At 44.1% G+C, this 25,373-nt stretch overlaps 1 protein-coding gene across 1 annotated transcript; it reads right to left on the reverse strand.

Moving 5' to 3' along the window:
• Positions 1 to 1,099: 1,099 nt before the first annotated feature.
• On the reverse strand, positions 1,100 to 24,845 carry LOC6542822. The gene is made up of 14 exons (XM_026978823.1): positions 24,718 to 24,845; positions 8,759 to 8,880; positions 8,459 to 8,702; positions 5,607 to 7,236; positions 5,376 to 5,545; positions 4,985 to 5,314; positions 4,833 to 4,930; positions 4,377 to 4,777; positions 3,991 to 4,317; positions 3,745 to 3,928; positions 3,525 to 3,684; positions 3,342 to 3,468; positions 3,132 to 3,277; positions 1,100 to 3,070 (listed from the first exon to the last, which is right to left on the reverse strand). Exons 2-14 carry the CDS (start codon positions 8,848 to 8,850, stop codon positions 2,762 to 2,764), a joined length of 4,218 nt encoding a protein of 1,405 aa, XP_026834624.1. The 5' UTR covers positions 8,851 to 8,880; positions 24,718 to 24,845; the 3' UTR covers positions 1,100 to 2,761.
• Positions 24,846 to 25,373: the final 528 nt, after the last annotated feature.

Below are 25,373 nucleotides of genomic sequence, written 5' to 3' on the forward strand. Positions count from 1 at the left end.
TATTGTCAAAGTTTGTTATTGTAAATTCTTCACAAAGTTCCGTCTGTGCATAGATAACAAGTGCTTTTCATCAAATGATCATCTTTAAACATTTACATATAATATTCTGATACGTGAGTACATATAGCATGCTTCATTATTATGCGCGACACATGTAAATTCAACTAGTTTTTAATCAGCTTCTGGTTTTGGATTTTGCTACACATAACTTTTCGCTACAAATTCTTGTGTTTTTTGTTTTTTAGGGCTTGTTTTTATGTAGTGTCCTCCATGCACATGGAGCATGCGAAACTGAATCGAATCCCTGGGGCGATCCCCATTAAGCGCAGAATTTCAACTAGGATGTGCGATTCTGAGTTTGAGTGTCAACTGTTTGCGTATTGTACTTAGTAATTATCTATTCTGCTATTTATGCCGCGTGTAAATTATTTCACTCACTCCAATCGCCAATGCTAAGCATTTTACATCTACAATATATATAATATATGGGTTGTGTTTCGATTTAGACTAAATGTACATAAAGCTAAGCGTTTTGATAGTAGCCTGGAGCATGGAGCATGGGGTGTATAAAAATAGCTCGCCATGATCCGAATGATCGTAAATGCACAAGGAGAGTGAACCCCAGAAAACTGAAAGGGTGAAAGGGTGGCTTACTGTCCAAGGCAACAGCAAAGGAGTCTTGCCTGAGTTCAAACACAAACTATATCCATCCGATGTGGTCCTGAAATCTCCAGTGATTTCACGCCCTTGCATCTGAAGCTTATGAAATACATTACTTTACTATTTCAGACTCGCTTGGTAGTAAAACCGCTGCGAGTTTCAGGAAAACACGGACTTGTGTTGATGCACTGCACGATATCGTATTAAGCATAGTTTCTATGATATGGGTATATCTTTATAAGTTTGTATTGTCCTGGATCTGTCCTCTGTCATTACAGCTAGTATGCTCGATCTACAACAGCCCACAGATTTGTCTCGAGTATAATCTAAGCTTTCCACTTTTCGCTTGATAATATGCATGTATAAATTTAGACACCATCACATCTGCTTAAAAGCTAGCACTACAATATATATATAGAATATATGTATCCGTTATATGTATATTTCTTGTATATATTTCAGTTACATATTGGTTTGTGTTCATGTTCCGCCTAAAACATCGTGTGCCTTGTGTAATATGCGCTTCATTTAACCCCCCGTTAAGACTAATAATACTTTTCCACTTGTAAACTGATTGTACAAAACATGCATATATATTGGTAGGCATAATATGTCCAACTAGATCTAGTAGTGATCGGTTATACATTTGCAATCTCATTTTAAAGCATTTCAACAGGTTTACGCTAGAAACTAGAAACGATAAGTCAAAAACATGGAGCTCCTGGAGTTCCGACCCACTTCGGGTTCCTGTTCCGGTTCCGACTCAAAAACAATATCAAAGCTGTACACATCGCGAAGCTCTGGTGTGTTTGTGTGTTTTGTGTGTTGAAACAACCGATTTTGAGTCTTTAGTTACGCGTATTTTACATTTATTACGTGCGATTCCTCTGCAAAATAGTTGTGCCTACGAGTCTGCACTCAAGCATTATATCTTCCAGATGGCACACCTGGGATATGGATGGGTGAGTAGAGATCGAAATCAGGGCTTTACCTCGAGCTTCGACTTAAGCGGCCAGTCTAAGTGGGCGTGACAAACGAGGTGCGTTGGCGTGTAAATAGTTCTAAATATTAAGTTACATTCACATGTCCACTATCGAAGCGAGTATACCTTTTGTAGATCACCGCGTAAATAGTCGATTCGTATGCTATGTGTATAAGTATATTCCTTCTAATCCCCACTCTGATCTGACATCTGCCAGACGAAACGATGTCCCTTTCGGTTGTGTTCTTTAAAGCTGAAACCCACGCATTGTAGTTATTATTTTCATGACTTATATCTAACGCATTTAGTTGCTTATTGTGCACATTTCATTATTGTCAACTGCACTTTCTTATTGTTGTTTTTTGTTAGATTCATTGTTGTAAGACAGCATATTTGGGTTTGGTGAAGAGCCTAATGCTACGTCCATCAAATGCCCAAGATCAGCAATGATTCCTTGATTTCTTTGGTTTGGTTATAGTTACACATTTCTACAATTGATTTGCTTATTTCCTGTTTTAAATTTCAACACTCAATAGCTGGGATTCTACTAATTATACTTCACAATATTTTTCTGCATTCTTCTTCGATTATCATAATTTTTCGTTTGGAGTAATACTTATAATAGTACGGGGTTCGTTTCCACCGGAACCTTTCAACACAAAATTCAGCTACAAAATTGAATTATATTCTGGGTTTCGGGGTATTTAGACACAATTATCAATTAGTTAGATATCGGGTACATGACGGTTATTTTCCTTTTACGTGTTACGTGTTATGTATATATAAATAGCTTTTGCAATATGTATTGACATATGTCTGCACCCCCTTTTCTGTTTGTCTGGGTTATAAAATGTCTGGGGCTTAGGTTCATAAAAATCTCTTTGTAAAAAAATTGACAAATAAATTCGGCAAATTGACACATGATTATGTTGCCCAAATCGGTACTAGCCGGTTGGCTAATACCCTAAGTTCAGTAGCAAAATATATGTATGCATCCTACAGGATCCATCGGTTCCATGTGACTTTCGTAATTTGTGCAATTGTTTCATGGATATGCTATGTTCCAGTTAGGCCTGACTGTATCTCTTTTTAAAGAGTCTTACTGAGCCGTGGCCAGGCTTAATTTTTGGACGACGTCCTGGAATGAGTGTAGTGGTGTGTACCCTCACGCATCGGGTCAGTGGCTATTTTGGATAGTATGTCGGGTCCTCCCGGATGCAGGTCGTACTTGTTAACGCGGTCCTCTTTAATGGGACGGGAATGCTTGGCGATCTGCTCCTGTATCCAAGGCACATACTGCACCACGTTGGCATACACGCCCGGCAAGCGGGGATGCGCACACATAATGCCCCAGGAGACTATGCCGCCCACGAACCAGCGATTCTTCTCCCCTGGATACGGACACAACAGCGGACCGCCCGAATCCCCCTGGTATTTGGGTTAGATTTTTTCTCAGATATACGGTCAGGAAGTGAATAATATCTCCTACCTGACAGGCATCCTTGCCTCCGTCATCGAAACCGGCACAGACCATGCCCTCCGACACCGTCAGGTTGTCCAGCCATTCGTCGCACTGATTACGCGTGATGATGGGTACTTGCACCTCGTTTACTATGTACTCATATGTGGACTTGGCTGTGGAACAAGGGAGAGTGATTAGTCTTGCGTAACCCGGAAATTTGACGTAAATTGGACTCACGGTCCTTGTCCTCCCGCTTCCCCCATCCGATGACGGTGCACAGGGTCCCAGGATGTAGATTCCTCACGCTTGGTGGCGGCAAACATACGGGCAATAGGTGTTCGTGGAAGGCAACGCGCGTAGCAAGCTGGAAATGTATTAAATGTATTAGAAACCAAAGGACTTTCTTAAAGATTTCCTCACTTGGAAGAGGGCTATGTCGTTGTCGTGGGCAATGGCCATGTTGTATTGCGGATGCGGGATTACAGCCTTGACTTTGACCTTCTGACCCGAGTAGGTGAATGAGTTGCGACGAGTGACGCCCAGCTGAATGGTCCAGTCCTCCAAGTCGATCACGCTATAGCTGTCAAGCAAGTACCTTCATTAGTGGCCAACATATTATCATGCCTAGAATTCAACTAACTTTCCCACGCAGTGTGAGGCTGTGAGCACCCATTGATCCGATATTAGGACGCCAGCGCAGTAGAAAATCTTCTCCGGACCGCCCAAAATTGCAGCCAGGAATGGCCAATTGCCGGGACTGGCTTGGGTTCCGCCAATGATGCGTCTGGATGGCTTGTGTCTACCCCGCTTTACTCGGCCGCACTCTAAAGTAATGGATAATGAGATAGTGAGAGCCTGTCGCTGATTTCCACCCAGAGCCACTCACCGTAATTGGAGCACGTTAGATCGGCCATCGGATAATCCTCCGTCTTCTTGCAGTTGGCAAACTCTTGCATCAGGGTCGACTTTCTTTTAGCGTACATTTTCCAAATGTCTGTGGACACATTTACCGTGGCCAGCAGTGGGCGGTGAGTAAGTTGGGTCAGGACACTGGTGGCATTCACGGCCGAGTAGCCCAGAATGGAACACACGGCGCTGGGCGATACTGCACGATCCCAGTTCTTCACACACGCGGGCATCCACTGCCGCTGGCCGATGCGGTAGACCTCCAAAACCCCGGTGCCCACATCGCCGTTCCGCTCACTGAGCCTCACTAAGCCGGATTGGTGAAAATAGTTAGGTCGTAGCAAGAACCAAGAAGCCTTTACTTACAGCAGTTGCGCTCATCCTGGCCATAGGGGCAATCGATGATGCCGTCGCATATGTGCTTGGTTCCAATGCACTGGCTGTCGCCGCAGTAGATCTCGTCTGGTCCGCACCGCTCGCACTTGGCCTCGTCTGCCTGGTCCATGCAGTCCAGGTGGCCGTCGCACACGTACTCCTGCGGCAGACAACGGTTCTGGTCGCACTGGAACCCATCACACTTGGGATGCGTAGCGGCCCTCATCACCTCGCGAACCTCATCCAACCCCACGCAGTCCTCGGAACTCGGAAAGTCCTTGAAGAGCTTGCAGTTCAGGTACTCGGGCAGGCTCAGTCCGAAAACGTCGAAGAAGAAGCCGCAGCGGCGCATCGTCTCCGTACAGAGGGTCTTACATGGTGGCACGGTGGCCCTATGCGAATATGTGACCATCATTACTTTATATAGGGAAAAAATTGCAAGCCTACCCGCTCTGTCCGCACTTGGGAACGAAAAGCGTGCAGAGAAACAGGGACACCAGCTCGTAACATCTCACATCCACCAGGGCCTCATAGGAGTCCAAGTCCTGCAAAGAACCGGAGTCAGCGGAATAATGTGCTATCCTGTATATCATAACTACCGTTTGCGTCTCCAACTGGCCGAAGTGGCCGATATAGTTGGGGAACACGGTGTAGTTGTAGGGAATCCGGGGACCTTGGCAAAATCGCACAATGATTGGAAGGCAGGTGCCTGGGGCTGGATTCTTGCCAAAACTTGTGGTGTCCTCCACGTGGATCGTGTTGATGATAGTCTTGTTCACGAACTTTATAGTCGGATATGCATTGAAGTAGGCAGCCAGACCTCCGGCGATAGCCAGCAGGGCAAAGGCGTTGATCAGGATCTGGAACAGGCGGAACTTTAGGCGGCCGTTTGTGATGTACGGGTTGGAGCTCTTGCGCCGGTTAATAATCTGTAATGGTAGGTAAGATATAACCATTGATATACATTATTTTGCAAAACTAAAGTTTTACCTGGTGCTGCAAGGACATGGTGTGCGGTGCTCCATTTTGAAAGCGGACGATGGTCTGCAGGCTGCCGGGCTGGCCAGCTGCCTTATGAAGTGGCGAGATCGTCTGCGGCGGTTCCAGCTCCTCGATGGGCTCGTGCTGCACTCCCTGACGGCACACGATCGGGGCTGGTGCTGAAAGGGCAGAGAGTCCTATGACAAAGCTCCCGGGCTTGGAGGAAGCACTTGTACTCACCACTGCACAGCCGTTTGGCGGACAACGAGGGCAGCAGCGGCGCCTCCATGAGCTTGGGATTGTAGCCTGGACTGGACGTCTGGCTAAAGCTGTCGCTGGAGATGGTCGAATCCTGCCGAAAGTTGATCTTGCTCCTTGGTGGCGGCATTGCGGGAGCTGACTTGCCGCTTCCGCTTCCGCGTCCTCCGCCGCCGCTCAGAAAGCGGGTGGGGGCCAAATCCATGAGCGGAGTTTGGCGCTGCGCGGTGCCGGGTGCGTTGGACTTACGCCCTCCTTGTTGGGAGCCCAGCAGTGGCGCTTCCATGAGCTTGGAGTTGTAGCCCGGACTGGAGCTGATCGAGTAGCTATCGCTGGAGAGCGTGGAATCCTGGCGCTGTTGCATCCGAGGGTACGTAATTGGCGGCGGTTTATTGCGCCCGAGTTTATTCCGCACAGTCAACGGAGGCGGCGGGTGACCGCGCGATCCCATCTCCCCGGGATCAAACACATTTGCCTGCCGTAATGGTGGCTCTGGTGGACCTGGACGTTTGGTAATGGAATCTGTGGGCGGCACAACGGCTGGACATGGCCCAGACAAAGATGACATGGTGCCGCTGGAGATAGTGCTGGATCCTGCTGAGGCGGCGGACGAAGTGGAGGCCGAGGCCGAGACACTGCTGGGTTCCTTGGAGCTCTGGGACTGCTGGGACTGGGTTTCGCCGGTCGAGTTGTTGCTTTTGCTGCAACCCTTCGCTGACGGAGGCTGCTTCCTGGCGGGAACCACCGGTAGCTTGGAACCATCGCTTCCCACACTACTGCTGTTGTTGTTATTGCTGGCCGAGTCAAGGGCAAGTCCCAGACTGGTGTTATTGTTGTTCAGCTTATGCATGGCATCGTTGAGCACAGCACGTTCCCTGTACGCCTCCCTGGGATCTCTGGGATCTCTGGCCAGCGGCGAGTCAATCGAACTGGACAGAGGCTTCTCATCGAGCGAGGACTGAGTGTCCACCGAGGAAAAGCGGCTGCGAAAGTCCACGCTAGTCGAGCTGCTGGCGAACCGCTCGCTGTGGCCGCCCAGCGATGAGCCGTAGGCGGAATCCACGGTGCTGCTGGAGGAGCGCTGCGCCCGCTTGGCCATGTGACTTAGCCCGGCATAGCGCCCGGTCAAATAACCGGCGACCTTAACGGGCGTGGAGGTTAGCGACTCGTCGAACACGGAGTTCTCCAAACTCATGCGGTCGTCATCGGAAATCCCATCGGCATCCGCATATCCGGACGCCGGACGTGTGGCTATGTCAACAAGCAGTGCTGATTGCAGCCCGGCACCTCCCCCATGTCCGTCGCCCGATCCCCGGACCACTGCCTCTGCGGTCACGTTTTCTGGCTGCGGATAAACAAACACAGTGCCCGTGCCGTGGGCGCTATCCTGTCCGCCGGCCGAGAGTGGAAGTGGGTGGGGACTCGACGCCTGCCAGGCGGACTTGCCGCGCAGAGGACGCCGTGGAATGGGAGGCGGGGGCGTCACTGGGGTGTCCACCCGCACCAAGTGCTGCTGGTGGTGGTGCTGGTGCTGGTGCTGATGGAGCTGCCTTCCTCCCGCGATGGCCCCCTGGTGCGCTGACTGGCCATATTTCTGCTCCGTCATGTTTACCTGCCAGCGGAAAATGGGAAAATTCTAGGTAAAAGGACTCACAGAAGGAAATGGAACGTTGCATGATTGAATGTCGAAGAACAAACATGCATATGACTAGTTTTTACGGAACTTGTGTATAATTAAACTGGGCACTGTGTAAAAACTGCCTATGATGACTAACTTATAAAGTATAAATATGAAATATTTAAAGCAGATGATGTAACTTAAAAATGCTCATATAAGGAAACAGGAAATATAATTTCTTATCTAATAATTAAAAGAATTTAGCTGTTAGCAAACATAATACTTATGTATATAATATTCTGGCGATAGAAACCATTTTCCACTGTAATGATGCTCCACTGTGGCAGTATTATCCAGCAGCAATATTCTGCAATTTAAGCCCCAGCCAGGTGCAGAGGATGAAGTGGGGCAGGACTAAGCCCTCGCTAAGCCGGGCGCAGAAATTCTGACGCGCAGGAAATAACTCGGGGGGATTTGATGCCAGGTCCCCGCTTCAAAATGAATCGGGAACAGGCAAGTGGTTTTGGCTGCCCTCCACATCGATATCTTGAGTCATGCAAAGCCAAACTATAGCTAATCCCTTCTCTGCCCTTCACTCCAAGCTCTTGACTGGCAACGCCAGTCGAATAACCCGAACAAGGATGAGCATGGAATTAAATTTGAATACTGTATCCTTGAAGTTTCCAAACTATGGAAGTTTTTTGAAATTTCTGCTTTGTTTACTCCTACATGAAAAGTGCAATTGAAGGATTATTTATTTTTGTGGATGCCGCAGAGGAAATTTCTCATTAAGGTCAGTTTTATGTACATTCGTTGATACCATTTTCTTTTGCTTTTCGCAGCTCTCATTTCCATAGTCAAAAAGTTTAAGTATATTCATTTCCTTACGTATTAAATTTTCACAAAAGTGCAGTTCGCTTGAAATGAAGAAGCGGATTCGTATTTATAGTACTTCCCCACTAGGCTTGAAGTGCTATTTCAAGAGTACCCTCCCCAAACAAGTTTTGGATCATCTTTAAAGCTTACTTCCGGATTTATGATTCAAAATTTAAAATATTTGTTCTTAAATCTGATATTTAGAGGGCACTGGATATCTGGGTGAAGTAGTTATACTTGTCTACGAAATTGCACCTAAAGTATCGGTTGGTAAAACAAAACCAGTTTTATGACTTTCAGCACAGGGAACCATACATCTAGTGCGGATTGGCCTACTCACAAGCATTTCGGTGGCTGCCTGGGGCAGCTGCGACGGCTTCTGCTTGTCCTCGAGCATGGGATAGTAGTGGGAGGAGTGGCGCCGCACGATGCTGTTGCTGCTGGAGAGGCTGCTGCTCTCACTGATGTTGCCGGAGTGGCTGGGCAGCGGCAGCAGGGTGACGGACTTGCACTGCTCCTGCTGCTTGTCGTAGAAGTCCAGCAGCGAGTTGAGGGGCAGCGCCAGGCTGGAGGCGCGCTCTGATCTGGAAAGATGGTTCAGTGGGCATCATCTGGCATTTGAGTGGTGCGGCACACTTACCTTGAGCGACTCCGCTGGTCCGCTACCGAGGTCTGATGCTGATGGTCCTGGGAGACGCTCAGAAATTGTTTATTCATATCGAGTGCGTTCATGGCTTAATCGCGTGGTATTTCGAAGTCAATCTGCAAAGGAGAACCGGATAGGATTTGTCAGGTTGTGTTTTTCGCCGGCCGTGTACATGCCGTGCATATCGAAAGAGGACTGCTCCATGCGGCACACTAAATGCCCCCGCAGACCAGAATGATACCGGTCATGCAAATAGCTGCGGGGCCTTTTGGCCACAGGAATCCAAATCAATTACTCAATGGCCCCCACTCACACACTCACACACCCACACACTCGCAACCCGGCACGTGACAATAGATCCCACAAAAGTCGAAATAAATGCAGTGTACTCGTACATACGTATAGTATGTGCGGTGGGCATATTGATGCCATCGGAATCGGGCCAAGCAATTTAGTCTTTTGTGTCTAATGGATGCCATTAGTCGGCTCGCAGCACAATGGACCCCGCATGCGGCTTATAATATGTGGCCAAAAGCCGGTTCGAAGCGAATTTAACCACTCTGCTCCATAGACGGCACAATTGGAGACGAGTTCACTACCCCTGGGTTTCCCTGCACGGCTAAATTAAGTTAATCGGCAGTGGAAAATACTGTGCAGAAACATTCATAAGCTGTTCCATAATATTGTTGGCAGCTGTATTAAATTAAATTACGGACCTCAGTTTGCTTCCTGTTGGTGTGGTGTTTAGCTTAATAAATATACAACTTTTTAAATAATCTTATTATTTTAAAGCGGTGGCTGTTCAACAACTTGTCAGCTTATAGAGCCATGTTCAAGAGCGTGCTACTATGACCTACTTAAATCGGCCGCATGGATGCGAGCGAGCATCATGTTTCGGGAGTAGGAGAAGGCAGTCGTCAACAGGTAGAAAAACGCATGGCAAAGTTACCGAGAAAAATAAAAGCTCGCACCCACCCACAAGCGCCACGCCCACCGACGAGCCTCACGTGGTCGGCGGCAGAGGTCGGAGGTCAGGCGCCGGAGATCGCAATGTGTCAAGGACGTATATTGACACTAATCCTGTCCAATCAGCTCGCAGAGGTGAGGCCTTTGAGCCCAAGTGCAGGTGTGCAAGTGAGCATGTTTCCCAGAAATGCGGACATACCTTTACGCCCCAATTAGGTTCAATCAACGTGTCAAGTTGGCCAAAGCGGAGCCTAAGTGGCTTCTAAGTTGGGGGAACTCATTTCTCTTCTAATGCCAGTTACAGGTTGTTCATTTAACGGTTAACTTTTAGTGACACTTCTGTGTTAGTTCTGCATCAATTGATGCTCCTTAGTAAAGTTAAACAGTCCGATAACTTTTGTATAGTTCTATACTATACGGATTCTGCTTTTAATATGAGTAATCAATCATCAGTTACCTGAAGGAGCTCGATAAACACCCTGCTAAATCCCTATAATTGTGCTGGCTTTGAGTTTCCAAATCCTATAGCTGTTTTTTCAGGAACAATATCTTCGAATTGCTTCGATTCAAATATAAATGCAGAGAACGTACGTACATGCGTGGAAAAAAGAGATGGTAGGAGAAATTTATAATTAAGCAATTCATTACACAATCGATACTCGAATACTGCCAAGACAATAGCCTCTAACTATATTGGAGAGAAGACCAATCACGTTTGCCAGTTAACGAACTATGGCCCTAACTTGTTTTCAAACTCTTGCCCAGATCATAATCGTTTATGGCAATTATACTTACGCGGCTGTGCTAACAATCAAGCATTTGACCTTCCAGCACTTTATCAGGGCAAATATCCAGCCGCAGATGGGTATGCATAGAGTGCTCCTATTAGGGTCCACAATTCCGGGGACCGTCGAGGAGAGGATAAACACACAAATTCTATTTGCTCGGCATTTGTATGCTGAACACCAATTCCAAGCTCACATGAACCATAAATTGTTTGCATTTGTGTCGGCCCAATCCCCATCTTCGCCTCTCCAGCAATTTTGGCAGCAAATTCAGCAGCAAACTCGCATCACAAGAGCATACCCACTCGGAAACAGGAATGGGAAAATCAAAGACGGGTCTACGGGGCTTTTAAATTGTATTAACTCGAAGGCAGACGTCGAGTAGTCCTGTTGCCGGGCATTTGAATTTAAGGTTATTACCCAAATTGTTGGCGCATTTGTTGGCGCCAAGTGTCAGCTACTCAAATTCCAATCACAAATCTGAAATCTCGGCCCTGTCACAAGGAAAAAAAGGTTAAAATTCCAATCCAGTCCAGCCGAAGTACTGGTTCCCGTGCTCAACTGCTGATTGCGATTGCTTTGGTAAACAGTATTAAGTATACGCCCGGTGGTCCATAGAAATATTTGCCCAATGCTGGCGCACAAAATTACACATTGCGTATGGAAATGGAAATGGCAATAGCAACGGCATTGGCATTCCGAGTTAATCAGAACCCAGTTAAATACGGGCCTGCAGGACTTCAGAGTTTTCCCAGAAGATTACCAGAGTCAATTTGAACTGGGCAGTGAAAGACCATTCTAGATTCCTGGACTTGCGGCTGGCATTCCCCTTAAGCAGTTTGCTTTTGAATTCCTCGCATTACGCAATGAACTCAGCTAGGCAGCCACTTGGCCTCCATCTTCGATATTAAAAATAGAGGATTGGGCATAATCAATCTTTCAAAGGTCTATGTAGCCAGGCACACACATACTGAATTGAAAGGAAATCATTAAAAATGGGCCACATGAGTCATACTTATATAAGCCATGAGCCAATTACAGTGTCTGCCGGACATCTTTCGCTCTTTCCAGTGGTCCAATCAGCCCCTTGGTATGGAAAGCGAAGTGTGCAGTTCATATGGTGCCGGCCAAATTCAAATGCCAAGACGGAGTCCTAGGAATTTCATTACAAAAACATTCTGGTCAGGCAGCAGTAAAAGGAATGTGTGAGACCCTCGAGCTTCGAGCTTCCTTGAATTTTTGTTGGCGGCAATTTTTGCACGCTCTTGGCCTTACAATTACAATTACAATTTAAGTTTTTGACCCCTTACTGGTTGTGATTGTATCTTCTCAGAAATCATGAACCTATAAATAAATTCACAATCTTAATTATATACAATATTTAGCAATCTTTGGAACTGTATACTGGAAAATGAACGACCTGAGGATCATCGTCGCGGCGGAAGGTCGTTGCGGCGAGGACGGGATCGGTCACAAACCCGCGTTAGACTTTTCGCAAGCCCTTTGCATGATATTAAACTACTTATTATTCCTGTCACTTCCCCATAGTTGGCAGTTTGGTTTTCATACAGAATTATAGAGTAAGACACTGTAGAGGGATTCGACTCCAAGTAACTTCATTTGCTTTCGGAAGTCAGTGTTGTTTAAGGTGATCACATGTCACATGCTTACATTTTTGTTCTTTTCTTTTTTTTTTGATTCGTCAGTCAGATACCCACTTCTCCACGACCACATAGTGACAGTGCAGAGTTGTTGCTTGTACAGGGAATTTGGATTGACTTAAAAACGCTGTTTCGTCGGCAAATGTAGAAGTCGTTAGTAGTCTGCTATATAAAGGACGTACAGCGTAGACTCTTTTGTAGAGATACAATTTCAGGAGTTCGTGGTTGTTTTGGAGAAGCATTGTTTTAGTTTTGAACTTTAAACCATATAGCCAAAAGTTATTAAAAGCCTGAGAGCCACCAAAAAAAATCATTTTCTTCGAAAGCAGTTCGTGTAGTGCGCAGGGAAATAGTGCATACTGTACAGTATTTGTCTTAGGAGTTATAAGATCACATCATGGCGATTTTCCCGGAATAAGTTGATTCTTTATAAATTTCTCTATTTCATCCGCTCGAAACACGATTGGCTCATGTGGTGCTTGGTCGCAGTCCATTACCGACGCGTTGGTAATAAAAACCAATTTTCAGCAGGGTCCGGATGGCACACTAGATGAAGGTGCGGTACAAATGCGTTAGCTCTGTGTTTGAGATAGTCCCTGCTGGTGTTGCTGAACTGGGATGAGCTTTTTACTACTTCATGTTGAAAGGAGCTCTCTAGCGACATTAGGCGTTTTTATCTTCTTGCTTCAGTGCATTGGAGAGTTCACATGAAGCATTTTTATACCCGTTACTCGTAGAGTAAAATGGTATACTATAAGTGTGTCCGAAGTATATATAGTCTTGATCAGAATCAAGACGATTCCCGAAACGATCTGGCCATATCCTTTTTAAATATTTTTTTATTTTTTTATTAGTCTTGTAAATGTACAATAATTTGCCAAAAATCTTCTTGCCACGCCCACACGTTTGAAAAAAATTTTAATTTATTTTAATAATGTTTTTTTTTTTTGGCAATGTTTTACCGATATTCCAGAAAATGAAGAAATTTCTCGATTGCACTTTCACTAGTTGAGTAACGGGTATCTGATAGTCGGGGAACTCGACTATAGCATTCTAACTTGTTTAATCTTTGCTTCGCGATTGACGAAATATGAAGCACCGTCAGGCAAATCGAACAAACTTTTGAATTATGTAGCATACTTATTGCGCCCCCGCAGGCAGCCATATTAGGTATGCACAGTCGATACGCAGACAAGCTGGATACCCACCCAAACTCATTGGCTAGTGGTCTCGCCAGTCCTCTTCCCCTCCGACGTCTGAAGAGAACCCACCCCACTAATCAGCCTACACTTATTATTTTCTAAGCGTTCAAATATTCCTAAATAACTTATAAATGTAATCTAGTTAAGGCTCTTTGCACCATACTCTAACATTTCATCTTCTTGGTCCGGTTATGTTGAGAAGGCACTGAACGATTTCGGCGGAAATAGATTTATAAAAAAAAGCGAGCATTTAACAACGAGCAGCTTAGCCTAACTTAACATCAAAGGATGTTCGCATGGCAGAGTGGTGACCTTAATTAACTTAGAGCATTGTGTTACATTATAGGGAAATAACAAATGACGGATGTTGTGTGGTATTACGTACACGCTCGGTTAACACCTGCCTAAGGGCTCTACGGCTCAGTTGTTAGAAAGGACTACAAAATATGATGTGCAGGGGAACATACATCCGACCTTCTCGGAATTTTCCACTGGTCTTGCGTAACTCACACCCACAACACAGTCATGGGAGTTGGATGCAGAATTGTGCTTCCTGAGCCAGGAACCAAGAAGAGGCTGGGCGAAGGGCGTGGCGCTAGGCACGCCCATACAATTAACAAACAAAATATTAGAGACCTACACACATACTCGCGCAGAACAAGAGTGCTATTGTTGGTAATTGTGCAATCAGCAATGCGATAGTGTGCGCCATAATGCGATTGTGTGCCGTGAGTGCGTGTGTGTTAGCCAGCGCGTGCTCCGAATGGCTTTAAAGCAAGTGAATGGCTGAGAGAGGAGCATAAAAAGGCGGAGCTGGGGACAGCCCCAAGCAGCGCAAGAGCTTAAGCTGGTTACGCGGAGGAGGGCCTCCAGTGTAGCCCACTTCCGCTCGACGCCCGATTCGATTTCCATTTCCAGCTCGCATTCAAAGGGCGTTCCGTCGACTGACAATCATCAGCGATGGGTGTCTGTTTACTATTGCCTGCTTATCGGCGGTGCCAGCAAGGCACCGCAGTCCAATCTCTACGCATCCACTTCATTGGGTCTCATTTCCGGCACAAGTCAATCGGCCACATGCAATGCAGCCAGCATAGAAAACAAAGGTTGAATAATATTGGCCTTTGATTTGGTTCGAGCCAAGGCTTTTCAAAGTTGAACGAAGTGTTTTTAGTTAATTAAATAAGTATTAAACAATCGTACTAGATAAAAAGATAACTCTTTTTTTTTTAATTCCCCCTGCATTGGGTCTCTGGTAATCAAGGTAATGGAGGTTGCCAGTCACTCAGCATCCCTGCTTGAATAATGTCCTCGAGTTCAAGTCTCACCTTCTGAACTTCCAGGGCTGAACTAACCGAATGAAGTGACAGAGATTTGCATAAATATGCGAGTAAGTTCCAAGATGTGCACATGCTATAGGGTATGCCTAATCAACTTTGAAAAACTGCGCAAGCTGTCTCCACTCACGAGTATTCATCGACCCCAAAAGCGTGTCCTTGTTTCTTTGATTAAATATTATTTCGATACCAGCTGTTATACACTGTACTGTTGTAAACTAAGCATGTTATGTATAAATGGAAGTAATACACAGTTTTTCCGCTTACATGCATATTCTGTCAGTTAAATAGTCAGTTAGTGTGTCACTCAGTTAGTCAGTCAATCAGGATTGCAACTGCCACAACCCACAGCCCCATAGGCGATAACAATGGTGGGCATTGAGCAATTTGCTGGATGCGTTCGCTCAATTCACTGTGCGAGTATTTGAGTACGGATACATTGAACGAACAGGATTTACTGTCATCGTCAACGCCATTGTCCCTTTGTCAACTTACGTTCCGATCAAGGATGGTCCGCCCTGTGTCCCCCCGACCCGACCCAGAGCCAGCTCCATCCAGCCTCTGTTTGCCCAAGTCTGGTCTGGTGCGGAGCTGGGTCGCCAGCCCCACTTTCATTAGTCAATGCGCCACTGCTGGCGCTTTGTTTCTGACATCCCAATGGGCGCACGTGGCGCTCCCACGATGTCCTCGGTGGGCGGCGGCGGGTGTGGAGGCCAGCTGATGTGGCGTCATGCGATGTGGTGCGGCTTATGATGCCTGGCCGAGCACTGATGGCTGCCTGTCTGTCAGCCAGTGGCTCTGGCGATGTGTGTGCAAATAGATGGAACCACGCAAGCGGAAGTTCAGCGGAGGTGGGGATGCTTCCAGACATTCAAAAAAATCATGATATCTTGTGAATCGGTTTTTGGAGGAAAAGTCACCTATTTAAAAATATCTATGAACAGAATGCAATTTCTGAGCAATTTTAAAATATTGTCCGTCCGGCTATTGTCCGTCTGTCCGTCCGTATGAACGTCGAGATCTGAGGAACTATAAAAGCTAGAAAGTTGAGATTAGGCAGAGATTCCAGAGACATAGACTGACACTTTTCATTTTCATTTTTTTGTTAGTCTTGTAAATTTGTATTGATCTGCCAAAACACTTTCCCACGCCCACTTCTAAACAACCATTACTTTCACGCCCATTTTTTTTGGAAAAATTTTACCGTAATTCTAGAAAATTATAAAATTCATAGTTCGCACTTCCACTAGCTAAGTAACGGGTATCTGATAGTCAAGAAACTCGACTATAGCATTCTCTCTTGTTTTTTTTTTGTTTTTTCTCCGCTCATTCTACTGAATCAACAATTTCAGTTTTTCGCTACTTTTTACTCGTTACTCTCCTGATGCTTCGTCACTACGTGGACTGCCGTCCAGTGATAATTATATGTAAATTCAAAATTCCGTGCTTGAAATGTAAAATACTTGTTATAATGTATAAGAATAAGTTTTAATCGTCGTACTTTTCGTTTAGTGTAGCTGGGAGTGGGAACCTGTCCCTCGTATCGTGTGCATCGAACCGTTAACGGTAGACAGTCGCGCAGAGGAGCAGTATAGTGGAGCAGTGGAGCAGCCACACAGCTGCGGTCATATGCTGTCCGTGTTTATCAGCGGGAAGGACGAGGAGTGGAGTGAAACAGAGAAAAACAATTCCCAATCGTGAAGCCAGCCCCTTTTGAATCCAGCTAGCCGTTTTGCTGTCCGACTGTCTGATGTCGACGGTTTAAGCGGAAATTGATTTTCGTACTTCGACGCCTCAACCGCGCTACCTCCCTGCCTGTGGGTGGTAATTTATGAGCGTTGCTCGGCAGACAACCTCCACACATGTTTGTGTGTTATCGAACTGGGAAGCGTGCTGCACTCGCTCCGCCTTCCTCAATTAAAGCTTCGACCAACGTCTTTGCAATCGCACAAGCAATCAGTTGACATCGCAGTGAAGCCTTTAAAAAAGGAGGTGGTTGGGTGGCAACTGGGTTCACTTTTCAAGGACACACACGAGCCACAGAGCAGCTGCTGCAGCTGCTTCAAGAAGATGTCGGTTGCTCGGAGCCCAATGCACAGTTCACAGGCATTTAATTATACCGCCCTACCGACCATTTTGAATTAAATTCCACCAGACTGTTGCCTCGGATTCAGATTCATTAAAATCGTATCAAAGCAGTCGAATTCAGCAATTTATCTGTTCCATTAGATTGAGGCGATTTCTTGCTCCGCACGACAGAAAACAGACCCGGCATCTTGGCTGACAGGATAATACCTTTTGTTGTGAATTCCTCGGTAATTTACCTTTGGCATAGGTCAAAGATCAAATATTTGCATATTGATAGGAGTCTATGTTGGCCTACAACAGCATTTTGGGGAGCGGAGCTGAGCAATTAAAATAAAAAAAGCTGTGCTATAGAAAAACTTAACATAAAATAATTAAGACTCGGTTCTTGAAAGAAAGGCGAGTTCACCAAATAGTACTAAATGTATGCAAATTGAGTTTATTGGCAAACAAATTAGAAACTTGCTCTAGAAAACGAGCTGAAAAGTAAGTTTCCAGTAAGATATCGATCCCCAATTCTATTGTATTATCTGTACAACTAGCAAATTTATATTATTGCGAATGTACAAAAAATTGTATAATATATACTTTAGTATATATATTTGATTTCTGTTTGAACAGTACCTAAAGTTCATTGTTTTAGAGAAAAATCGTGAATGAGTATTATAAAAATGTTGTGATGACCACCAACGATTTCTGAATTAATAATCTCATATAGCTCAAAGCTCGTATAGCTAATTTAAATGCAATTTGACCCGTCCGTTGAACTCAAAAATTGACTGTCTTCTTTCCATTCCTTCTTTCAAGGTCCAGACGAGGCTAATTGATTTCTCATTAGCGTGAATCGGAATTTATGCGAAATATTTTGATTCGAGGCTATATTTTCCCAAGCCCGTATAACACTATTCAGATTTGAGGCATATAGATGTAAACCTGATGAGCTAAGGCCAGCAAAGGCACAAATAGGCAAATTGTTGTATTTGCCTCTGTCCTCTTTCGCCGTTCTTTTCGTCCCATCGATTTTTGTCCTATGTGCGGGTGCGAGTGGGAGATGGGTGTGAGTGTAAGTGTGAGTGCGAGTGTGTTGGTATTTGGTCCTTCCAAATTGAGTTCAAATGCTGCGCGACTGGCCGAGGTTCTTGGGATAGCACAAGTTGATACAAGTTGGGTAGCGAGCTACGTGGTGCTTAAGTGTGATTCCCTGTAGGCTGTGTGTGTGTGCGTGCGGCAGCAACACACAGAGGTGTGCGGTGTGCCAGTGTGTGTGTATCTGCCTTGTTGCCCTGTTTGTTTTCCACTTCAACTCGCCTGGGCCTAAGGTTCAACCAATTTATTCTCTCATCTCACTCTTCGTCCTGTTTTCTCTTTGTCTTCCGCTGTCTCTTGCGCTTTGTCTCTCTCAAATCCTGGAAGCTTCGAATTTTTCGTGCCTAAGTCAAATAATGCGCTAACACATCATTTCAAACTTAAATGCTGTAAAAATATGCATAAAGCTCTTGGCACAAACTATATAAGTGAGTTGATTAGTTAGTCCTATTCTCCACAAAACGCTACACGCAGAAAAAGGGCAGCTTATATGAAATAAAAGTGTACATGCTAATCATTCTTCATAATCTGAAAGTCGCAAGATTCAAACGTAGCACCCACACTATAAGGGATTTTTACAAAATATATAAAATTATACTTTTGCTAAGTTATTTGGTACATGAAATTCCTTAATACCCATATATACTGTTCTATCAAAAATAATAAAAAAATAAACACCTAAAAAATGTACGCTGTTTAACTAAAATGTTTGGCTGTTCAAATAAAAAAACAAAGGAATATTGCAACTATATTACGTCTTCATATTGCGAAGACCTACACAACGTACATAAACGGCCGCAAAAGTATTTAATAAATCGAAAAATGAATTTTGATTTAAGTTTTAAAGAATGTCATGAATTCATTCTTTCATATTTCGAATTGAACCTCACATTTTTGAAATTTATCGGCACAGTTGGCTCCTAGTTTGCTTAGTTGTCTGCTGACAAAGATTAAAAGACTTAAAGAGTAAAATGCTGAGGATTTTTAAGTTAATGTCGACATTTTTCCCGTTACATTAAAATAGGAAATCAACGGAATCCTTATCTATTGATTAAGTAAACGCTTTGAAGGTGGCATTTAGGGAAGCTCCACTGTCTACGCGGACGTGTGTCTGTATTCATTACTTACATATCTCAATTGCTGTCGCTTGTCTGCTCACATTTGGCGGTTGTCACTGTTGTTGTTGCTCTTGTTGCTGTTGTTCTTGGTTGTCGTTTGTCTCGGCCCTATTATTGTTATTGCAGTTGTTGCTGCTGTTGCTGCTCCTGCTGCTGTGCTTGTGGTTGTTGTAGTGGGTGCTCCTCTTCGGCAGCCAGCATCAATCTCCGTCCAGCATTTTGGCATCTTTATGTTTCGCTTCTTCTTCTCCTCTTTTTGGGCTCCGTTTGTTTGCCTTGCCTTTGGGCCATACACCTCAGCGTGGTTGGGTTTATATTTTATTTATTTCGTGCGGTGGTTTTGTGTTTTTTCGCCAAAAGTATGAACCTCCTCCGGCAAGTGCGTGTGCGTGGGTACTTGTGTTTGTGTGTATGTTTGCCTTGATATTTTAAGTATCCTGTTTGCGCCTTGCCTGCTCCTAATTCTTCTGTTGCCTACTTATTCGCCCGCTCTTCTTCCTCCTCCGCGCTCCTTCCGGAGCGTTATTTGCGTTAATAGAATTCACGTTTACGTTTCTTGTGTTGGTAAATTAACTTTGATTACTGGCTGGCTGGTTGTTCTGGCCTCCTTTTGTGTGTTGGTATTAATATTATAGCAAAATATATAATCCACTTTCGATTCAGGTGCAAATAACAAGGTGCAGCTTACAGCTAATTTATTGTCGCATTTTCATTGTCATTCCCACTAACTAACTCTCTGTCCCTGTCCTTTTCTCGGTCTCTCCTACTCGCACACACTTTTGCAGTTAGCCTGCATTGGTGTATTGTCCTGCTGCTTCCTCTTCTTCAACTGCTTGAATTTCACTCAAGTTAGAATCTCTCCTCGCTCGCCCCCTCCCTTCTCACGGCCTAGCCCAAAGAGCTTGTTGTTGTGATACTAGTGCTGTGTGTTGTATATTCTGTGTGTAGCTTTTCAACTGGCTGCTCGGCTGCTGATGCTGCTGTTGCCGTGGTTGTTGTTGCGGGGCACTACAGCTGCTGCTACTCCTTTTTGCTGCACGCGCCGCCTCGGTTAGCACGTGCTGTTGGCCACGACGTCAGTCAACGACAACCGCCTACGCACTGCAGGCGCCGAATCAGCGACGCTGGAATTTCAATTACAATTTTCACAGACTCAGACAGCCTCTCTCTCTCGGGCCATGGTGAGTTTGCCGGTAGAAAGAGAGCGCTTCAAGCTGAGCCTGTAGCTTAATTTCCAAGGCATCCGAAGTTTTTGCAACAGATAAGTGGATTATTTAAAAGCTTATTGCTTTCACTTACAGTTGAAAGTTAAAGGCAAGTGTTTTGGTTAGGTACCTTCAAAGAAAGGCTAACAAATAAAGCAGGTAAAATTCCATACACGAGGTAACATCCACAAAATGTCAAGAATTTCCGTTATTTAAAATTATGAATACTTTTATTAATATTACAAATAAACATCTACTCGGCTTTAAATAAAATTGAAAGTCACACATTCTTTATGGAGGAACATTAAATAATATATTATGAAAAATTACGTATACGACTAGTTGCGTATACGACGTAGCGAAATAAAAATGAAATCGAAGTTTAAGTAACCTTAATGGTTTTCATTACGTAATTAAAGACTATTATATTTCTACATATCGTAAACATGTTTAATTCAGCTCTACATGCATAATATTTTTTCTATAACCTCTTAACCTTAATCATTAAAAAATTTGTCTAAGGACATATCCATTTCACCTTCCTCAGATGAAAACTGAAACATTACAAGATCATTTTCTAAAAATTCATTTGATATATATTATTTACTACAGATGTATTTCCTAAATATTCTCTCTTGAAGCAAAAGAGAGTGCAAGGCGAAGAGATAGAAAGCGAGCACCGAACTCACCACACCTGGATGGCTGTGGAAGGAAAGTGAAAGCCATTTGCCGGCTGACAGCTGGCTACCCTCCCCTCCACAGACTCTCCGCCCACCACCCCCGTCAAGGTGAGTGAGCAAGGCGGTGATGAGGAGGCTTGAGGGGGTACCATCCCCCTTCACCTCTGCTCGAATAATGCGCTTTGTGTGCGAATTAAGATTCCATGTTGTTGGTTCCTACTACAGTGTGGTGTATTTGCGTTTGCATTTGTGTGTGTTTTTCCTTTAGCGCGTTTATCCCTCTTTTTCACTCGCCCTCTCTTTCTAGTATCGCACTCCCAGCTGAGCAAAAACTAAAAACAAAGGATAACGCAACAACAAGTGAGAAAGCCATAAATTTAGCCAACGGTTAACAGGTGCAATTGAATTGTTCGCCCTTAGAGGCAGATTAATGCACAGAATTGCGACGCCTGAGTACAAGAGTACAAGAAAATAGTTATCTAATGGTTATCTAGATCACCGGAAAACCTATACCTAAGATGGTGGACAGATTTTGTGTGATTTTTGAACGTATTCACTAATGCGCTAATTACCCCCAGCAGATATCCCTACCGCCGACCCTTTGGCCTACTCACCGCCAAATCCTTGCTAGTCTGCTGCAACTGGAGCGCCGAGGTCCTCGAAGTGCACTGCTCGACCGTCAGGGCCCAATTCAAAGTTACGGCCAAAAGCGACGGCCCAGAGCGGCCGCTAATCGAAATTCCGCAACGGAGTGTCGGGTACGGTGGAAATTTATGCAGAAATGCGAGCTGTGAGTCAGCGGGATTTCTGCGAGGGAAAACTGAGTGACGCGCTGTCAGCGGAGCTCGGAAAACTCCGTTGGCAGGACAGCCTGTTGCATGCCACCCGACGACCACCCACAGACCAGCACCCACAACCCACTTCGGATGAGTGGCAGCTCGGCGTGGCGTTAATAAGCCTTCTCCGACGAAAATCCCCCACAGAACCACTTGAATCGGGAGTGCCTACTATGCTGTTGTTTAATGAAAGCTTTCATCACAAATGTCCATTAGCTTTGAGTCTACGCAAACAGTTTGGCCCTTGGAAAACCCCAAATGGTTAATCACACTACTGCCCAGCACAAGAAAGCAAATTATTCGGCCTTTAAACACTGTGAGCCCTACAAGCCTCTTCCAATGTTGGACCACTTTGTAGGTTGTTGCAAGCATTAAACCTCACGCTCTAGCGAACTTTATTCTAACTACTTAAAAAAAAAACCAAAGTTTTTGTTTAAAATATTTCAATATTGTTGGAAAAATGTGTATTTTTAGTGTATGGCACTAACATATAATTGATCTTGCATTTTAATCATTCTATATCTTTAAAAAAAAAGAATAATTCATTCAAAGGGGTATTTTACATTTTAGACCACAAACGAAAAGGCTTAAATTACAATGGATATAATGGATATCTGTCACAGAGATATTTAAAATTAACAGGTTGGAATTTTCGACTAAATGATACCCGTTGCTGAGATAGTGCGACGAAGAAATTTACAAGTTATTTTTGCATATCGATCTGCCTGTCCGCATAAACGCTGTAATTTGGTTAACAATAAAAAATGTGTTAATTTAGTAAGGGGTATCTGATAGTCGAGGAAATCGACCACAGCGTTCTCTCTCGACCTTTTAAAGTTTCAGTCCTGCCGAAAAGTGCATGTGATATCGAAGGCTTGATGGTAATGGCCTTATTAATTAAAACTTGGATTCTCAATGTTGCTATTGTTACGTTCCGTAGAGAATCCTTCCTTTGCTCCCTCATCTTGGAGCTCCGGCATATTGAGAGTGCAGCAAGCGGCGGACGGCAGCAAGAAATTCCATAAGGACTCCAAAACTTTCCACTTGCCACGCCAAACTAATCGGATTTAATTTAATTAGTCACTCAAACTCAGCGAGCTGCGGTAAGTGGAAAACACCGGCGGCGACGAAAGTTGCGAGGAGTGCAGAGACAAAGTACTTTTTCATTACATTTTTCCAGGACCAGGGGGCAGATAGCCGCATGTCGCGCGGCAAATTGTCAGGTGCTAAGCTTTGATAAAGTACGCTCTCGAGGGACTGGGAGGACTCGCAGGACAATGAATAAAAAGCTAAGCTCGACCAGGTAAAATGCGGGGAGAAAGCCCCAAGCCAAATGCAGACAGAAACATTTATTAAACGCGGTCCGCGAGTGCTCTTTTCAATGTTTGTTTTTCTCCGCATGCAAAAGCATAAATTCTACGTTTATGGGGAGAGTAAGTACATTTTGCTTTTTAAGGCCACAGCTAATATGTCACTGCACGAACTTTCAATTTATAATTTATTAATTACACGTATGTATGAATCAGAATTCTAACATTTTCGTAACAACAAATTATCAAGAAAATACTTATCAAATAAGTACTTAACATTGTAAAAATTAAAATCTTCAATTAAGGTAAGGACGTAACCCATGTCTTGGACAAAGAATCAGTTTCCAGATTCAAAACCAACTAACGCATAAACTACGTAGTTATGTAGTCGAGTATATGAAGATTGTGAGTTCCGAAATTCGACGCATAAACGAAAGCGCAATGCCTTTCCCTCTCTCTTCCCCATCGCAGGGCAAAGTTTCCCGTTAAAAGTTTAGTATGGGAAATTGGTGGAATAGGTGCTGGGGAGGGGAAGCTGAGGTAAAGGTAACTGAAACGTTGGCATCGCTGATTTCAAGCAAATTGGCCGCCCATGTGCGTGCGTGTGTGTGTGAGCTGGGTTTTTTGTTTATGGAAAGTGTTATTGTTTGACTTTGAACTTTCCGCTTGTTTGCTGTCCTTACTCCTGTGAATGTGTGTGTGTGGGTGTGTGCTTTGGACCAAAGCCGAGAATGGCCCAAACAATATAATCAAATTTAATGCGCTCATATTTCATGGGCCAACAAACGCACGCACAGACTTGCAAAAAATGGATCTCGAAAACCCAGGGCTGGGCAAATAAATAAATCATCGAGCCAACTTTATCGCTTTATTTTTTAACGCACTGCCAGAATGATTGAAACGTTTCAGTCGCATAAAACGGATTTGCACGCATATGAGGCAAAAACACTCTTGTTTTTTCCCCAAGCGATTTGTTTTCTATTTTTTCTGTTTAACTTTTTACAGCCATAAATGGGATTTCAATAAGCCGTTCTGAATCCAAATAAAAGGTTTCTCGGTTGTACAATTTATTATCAGCTTTGCGATAAGTTAATATCTGCAAATTGTCAAGCGTGTGTCATTTTACCTTTAATTGATATGTTTTTAAGTTAGCTGCTTAAACAAGCGATAGGAAAACTTTCTCATCAGCTTTGATAACAATTGGCGCATTCAATATCGATTATGATCAACTTTTTACGTCGCTGGGCCCACAGAAGTTGGTACACAGACACCCATGAATGGATCTACTCGGCTAAGGACTCTTATCAAGAATATGAATATGTGTATGTATGCACTTAAAAGGATCGGAAAACCTTCCTTACCAATATTGCATACTTTTCAATGAATCTTCTATACTCTTTTAATGTAATAACGCACAAGCCAAAAATAATCACTATTCTCGTCTATTAGCACAAGCCTATGTAATATACAAATCCCTTCCAAGGGAATATTTAATTAAATGCTATACATTTTTTAGAATATTTTAGGAACTGTATTTTTTATTAACATATATATAAATTTCATATTATTCAAATTCATAGTCCCAGTTTAAATTATCGCTTTTAAACCATCTTTAAGTATTCTTGATTTAAATGCAGATCACATGTATTTTAAATTAGTTTTATATAATATTAGCACCAACTCACACGGTCACTCAAAAATGGTCTAGCTCTTCGAATAAGTTATTTTATGCACAGCTTCCGTATTCCGCGATAAGGAGAAAGATCTCTAATTACGCCGAGTTCAGTAAACGACAAAACTTGGTGGGGTTTTTCGGTGCAACACACAATGTTACGAAGATACCGAAAATCGAAGCTTTTTAACGCGGACGCCCAATGGCGGAGGTGTTTTCACAACTATTTTTAGTAGTCCATAGCCATACGGTTTAGTGTTCCCTTGTTGCTCGCATTTTCTCGCCGACACTTGGGTTTTGATAAGCTCGCGATTTGCACAATTAATAGAGTCGGGCTGTGATGGCGCGGGAAACGCGGGGACGGGTCAAGCATCCGCGGCACTTATTGTGATTTTCTTGGGTTGCGAGAGCGCTTTGTGCATTTAATAGGCACGATAAAAGCAGCGGAGCTTTGAGCATTAACGCAGCAACAGATAACACAATGTTATTTTGCTAAGCTTATACCAATTAGTGAACACTTAAGTTTGTTACACAGCTCAAGCAGCTTGGACTCACTTGACAATATTTATTTGGATTTGCAAAATTTGCGTTTTAAACTTTGTTTGGCGCCAAATGGCCAATCCATCCCTAGTAGTGCCTCGTGATCAGCTGATTTCAGTGCCTATCAAC

This window comes from Drosophila erecta, unplaced genomic scaffold (genome assembly GCF_003286155.1).
Source record: "Drosophila erecta strain 14021-0224.00,06,07 unplaced genomic scaffold, DereRS2 tig00000055-arrow-pilon, whole genome shotgun sequence".
In the NCBI taxonomy this organism is placed as follows: Eukaryota; Metazoa; Arthropoda; class Insecta; order Diptera; family Drosophilidae; genus Drosophila; species Drosophila erecta.

Coding starts and splice junctions, on each gene's coding strand:
- LOC6542822 (XM_026978823.1), bottom strand. CDS start 8,850: ATGAACGCACTCGATATGAATAAACAATTTCTGAGCGTCTCCCAGGAC. Junction 7,237..8,458: donor AGGCAGCCACCGAAATGCTT/GTGAGTAGGCCA, acceptor TTCCGCTGGCAG/GTAAACATGACGGAGCAGAA. Junction 3,929..3,990: donor TCTAACGTGCTCCAATTACG/GTGAGTGGCTCT, acceptor CCATTACTTTAG/AGTGCGGCCGAGTAAAGCGG.